General features: G+C 39.2%; 1 protein-coding gene across 1 annotated transcript in view; it reads right to left on the bottom strand.

Moving 5' to 3' along the window:
* Nucleotides 1–31: 31 nt before the first annotated feature.
* Nucleotides 32–5024, bottom strand: part of LOC109236702 (serine/arginine repetitive matrix protein 2-like) — a 19594-nt gene continuing 14601 nt past the window's right edge. Inside the window, exons 2-3 of the mRNA XM_019402909.1 lie at nucleotides 2315–2463; nucleotides 32–643 (exon numbers count right to left, since the gene is read on the bottom strand). Coding sequence (XP_019258454.1) covers nucleotides 32–643; nucleotides 2315–2463 — 761 coding nt within the window. The remainder of the gene's footprint in view (nucleotides 644–2314; nucleotides 2464–5024) is intronic.

The raw sequence follows: 5024 nt of genomic DNA, 5'->3' as shown, positions 1-5024 counted from the left end.
TTGCCTCTGGCACCCTGCTGGTGAAGTAATCCTACCCCGGTCGTTCTCTGAATTGCCTCTTCACATTAGGGTTGTGAGGTAGGAGATCCCTCTGTATGAACTGGCGCTCAATAATAAGTGACCTCAGAGGCCACCATTCCCGGAACTTGTGGTAAGCTAGCTCACTGACAAACCTCCTTTTCCACACCTCGGGGTTTCTAGTTCTCTCCACACCCCCGGGCTGGGGTTCTCCCCCTTCTTCTTCATCAATGGGATCCTCACCGGGTGACGAAGTTGTAGGTGAAGTAGAGGCTGCACTGTCACTGCTCTCTGCTGAGCCCTCAGACGACTCAGATGGAACCTGAACTGAAGCACGAGCAGTAGGAGAGCCTGGAGGTGTAGGTGAATCTCTCAAACGAAGCCTCTCCGGGAAGTCAGGTACATACTCCGGCACTGAATCAGACTCAGATGCCTCCCGGGAGGGCAAGTACTCACTTCCCTCAGAATGGGAAGCAGCTCTATTCGCAGCCTTGATTAGTTTTCTAGTTTCCCCAATTGCTTTACAAACTGTTGGGGTCAATTTGATCATGCCTCGTCCCCTACCCCGGGAGGACTCTGCTCTACCTTTCTGTTTGTCACCACCTCCTCTTGATTTAACCATCGTCTGCAAGGAGAATTCAGTTAATGTTTGTTAGCATCAGTACCAAAAGAAACAGTGAAGACATAGTTGACTGCGGACCGCGGAAAAAGCATCGCGGTCGCAAAGCACCGCGGAGTGCAAAAAATCAACTGCGGCCGTGGTGAGGTGGGGTTCAGACTACCCATTCTCTGATTCAGGTTCACCGTGGACCACAAAAAATGATGCGCGGCTGCGGTAAGGCACCGCGGACCGCACAAAATCAAGCGCGATCGCGATAGGCAAAACGAGGCACAATCACTTAGGGTTTCAAATTTTTGTGCACTTTAGCCCTAATCAACATATTATCAACCCACTAGGTAGTTAATCACCATGTTTGACTAATTAAAACCTAATCTATATTATATTATCTAACCCTAAGTTAAAATTGAGAGAAGAAGGAAGAAGAAGAAGTAGGAACTATGAAATTAAAAAGAAAATTAAAACAAAATTAAAGACTAAGGAAAGATTTTAATTACCAAAAGTGAGATGCAATACAGATGATTGAAAATCAATACTTGAATTTGTGCAACCTAGGGTTTTGATGAACAGTGCCATATGTCTCTTTAGAATGAAAATGAGCGAAAAGTGTAAAATGAGGCCTGGGGGTCTATTTATAGAAAAAGACCTGGGGCCCACACTACTTACCCACCGCGGCCGCGGAAAATCCACCGCGGACCGCGGTTATGAAACTTAGACGGGCACAGGCATGGACTTCACCGCGGACCGCAGAGAATGCATCGCGGCCGCAGTAAAGTACCGCGGACCGCAAAAAATGCGTTGCGGCCGCGGTTGAAACTTCAGAGACTTATCACTTTGGCACATTTCGCACCACTGACCGCAGTCAATTACCGCTGTAAGCACGTGATTTTTTCCCTATATGAAATACTCCTATAAAATCCCAAGAAAAATAGATTTTTTGTTAATTATTTGCCATTTTAGGAATTTTTGTAGAATTTTTAATTTTTTGCATTTTATGCATGATTAAGTTTTATTTAAATCATGAAAAAAAATACCAAAATATCATGCATTACATTTAGGATTTGTTTTTACATTTTTAGAATTAACCAGTAAGTAGTTGCTTATAAAAAATTAAAAATCACAAAAAATAGCTCATTTTTACATTTTTTGTCTTTTAATTTTTGTTTATTGATTTTCCAATTTTAATTTAGGATTAAGTAGTTTTTATAATTTTTATAATTAGTTAATTAGTTTAATTTCATATTTTTCGACAATTTAGGATTTTTAATTTGTAGGATTTTAATTTAAAAAAAAAGGAAAATTTGAAATAAAAGAAAGAATTGGAAAAGAATTGAAATTGGGCCATCTTTAAACACCCACTAGCCCAATCTCCCTATGACCCGACCTGGCCCAATAACCCATTCCCGTCTCATAAAATCCCAACCCTAAAGACCATATCCATGAGATTTTTTCCATCTCAAAAAGGGGGCAGCTTTCCTCTCTTTGAAGACCAACGAACAGAACCCCTCCCCCTTGAATCCTAGTCGTCGCCGAGATAGAGAGAAACAGAGAACGAACCACCTCTAAAATCCCTTTCTCTAATCTCGCTCATCTCTCACTCAAGTATTTTAAAAAAGGATTTCAGTTGATTGTTTTGTTATTTTCTGGGATTGTAAGAGTATTTAGACTCTCCAAAACTGATGGTTGATTGTTGAATCCGTGAAAGCTTTGAAAATCTGGGTTGCAAAAGCTTTGAAAATTCTGAAAAGACGAAGAAGAAGAAGAATCTGTATTTGCTGCTGTTGTTTCTTCTTTCACTGATTGAGCTCCATCACCCAGTTTCAGATCTGTATGTGATTTTGTTTAGCTGATGTTCCTTGCAAATAGGTACACATGACAAATCCCCTCCTATAATTATTTCTCTTTGAAAGTGAGAATGGATATTATTGTGTTGAATCTACATCTAATTTGCTTTCAGTAGTAGTTCGAATGATTTAAATTGCTTTGCGGCTATGCTTGGACTAGGATGACAGTTTGGTATTTGGAGTTTTCTATAGAAAGAGTACATGCTCTTCTGTGTCATGTTTTCTATGGATTATTTTTGTATATTTAAACAAACGAATAAATGCATAAATCACTGGCATTTAAAAAAGATTAACGGGCTGGGGAACGTATGAACTTTAATACAGCAGAAGGTAATTGCAGATTTACAAGCCAAAAGTCAGACTTCTACCACTTCATCCGGATCTAGTGATAATACTATAGGCTGCCACATTCTGATGCTTGAAGTTGCTCGTTTACTTTACCTGGAGGAAACTGAGAAAGTTACAGTTTGAACATGTATTAAATTTTTGTGGATTTTGAAAACTTTCCATGCTTTGTTTTGAATCTTACGTGATGGGAAAACATGGCACTTTTACATTTTATTTGACATGAGATGATTGTATAATGCATTTGTCCATTCCTATAATTTCTTAGTCCTAATGTGTGTAAGATAGCAATAATATGTAATCGACATTTTCAAACAGAATTCTCCAGGAACGTGTGCTTGCTTAAGTTATTTTCATTGCCTCTGTTTAATGTTTTATATTGTTGATTCTTGAGATGGAAGTGTTTTCTCAAATCTTGAGCTTAATTCGAACAGATATAATCTTGTGTCTAGTGTTATGGTGTAGATTCATATGCTGTAATCTTTATTTCAGGATGAGCCTTCCGAACATGTGGTTTTCTTTGAATCTCAAAGTGTTTTCGATAATAACATATGAACATCCATAGTTTGCTTTAGTTGAGTACAGTCTTTTGAAATAAATTGAGGCATGCCATGCCAAATAAAATCTCGAAACCCATGGCCCTCGATTAACTAATTTTAACTCTTTAGAAATCGAGGCGTGCCATTTAGCGAATTTCCATGGCCCTCGCAAAGTTAAGAATGCGTAGTTGCTTTAGGCGCGCTTGTTTAATAATTTACCTTCCTAAACTCGGGTGCGCATTTATGTGACCCAAATCCAAATCCCAACAATGTTAGATAAAATACGTCAAGAGCCGCGGGTGCATTTATGTGACGTGGTTCGAGACGTATTTTAAATAACGTTGCAATTTTCCTTAAAAATAATGAAATAAAGCGGTTAAAGTTTAAAATTGCACCATAGGTTAATACATGTATTAAAATCAGATAATGGGTCAATTATAACAGTTTAAACGACCATGCTAGAACCACGGAATCCGGGGGTGCCTAACACCTTCCCTCGGGTTAACAGAATTCCTTATTCAGAATTTCTGGTTCGCAGACTTCACAAGGAAAGTCGAATTTTCCTCGACTTGGGATTTAAAATAAACCAGTGACTTGGGACACCAAAAAACAAACCTATCCCAAGTGGCGACTCTGAATAAAAATAAATAAATAATCTCATTTCGAATAATGTCACTTAAATTGGAAAAACTCCCTTATACACTACCTTTCGGGGTGGTGTGTAAAAAAGGAGGTGTGACAGCTCTGGCGACTCTGCTGGGGATAAGAACCCAGAATCTCTGGTTCAGGGTTCAGAATTCGAGCTTAGATGAATTGTTATATTTTGCCTTTATCTGTTATCTGATTTTATTACATGTTTGGGCCTAATGTGCTAAATGATGCTTTTACCGCTTTGATATTATCTGAACTGTATATAAACTGCTACGAAACCCTTCTCTTCTCATCTTCGGGGATGTGCTCGCTGGTCGAGGCTCCCTATTCTGTTAGTGTTATACCTTGAAATAAGAAAGAGGCTCGGACAAGTTACTAAGCCGGATGGCCTTTTGGTTCCCGGTACGTAGCCCCCTCCTCGGCTCGAGTTGTTCGCTCGGGTACACAGTCTAGAACATATACCCAGGTTTTGAACTTAGAATAACTCAGCCTCATGCCGGATCCCTAGTAGGAACGTTTGTTTGCATCATGTGCATTTGACTTTGGAGACTCAACACAGGGGTTGGGTTTGTCTAGGACAGGCGTACCCGAAACGAAAAGACCATCCTGATGCATCTTACTTGCTACTTGTGCATTCTTTTGCTTCGGATTTGCATGTTGACCGGCTCATAGAGGAAAAGTTGAGAGAAGGAAAGTCAATGTGAGGACTAGGAGAAATAATTGTCTGTTTTTGAAAAACCAATGCCCCAAAATATACTGAAACTCTGCCGGATTTTTGACAAAAAAAAGAGAATTTTTTTTTGTTTTATAGTGGTTTTTTGTTTTGACAGAACTAGCGGGTCTGATTCTCACCGGATGTGAGATACATACGTAGGCAAACCTCATCGGTTCCGACCCCAATTTTCAAAAATCCAAAAATATTTTTCTTTAGTTCCTTCTTTAGAAATCTTTCATTAGAAAATCCAAAAAAAAAAAAACGAAGTTTTTAAAACTCAAAATAGGTTTCCT

The sequence above is a fragment of the Nicotiana attenuata genome, unplaced genomic scaffold, assembly GCF_001879085.1.
Source record: "Nicotiana attenuata strain UT unplaced genomic scaffold, NIATTr2, whole genome shotgun sequence".
NCBI lineage: Eukaryota > Viridiplantae > Streptophyta > Magnoliopsida > Solanales > Solanaceae > Nicotiana > Nicotiana attenuata.
The sequence above is the reverse complement of the archived record's forward strand: the minus strand, read 5'-3'. Positions and strand labels throughout refer to the sequence as shown.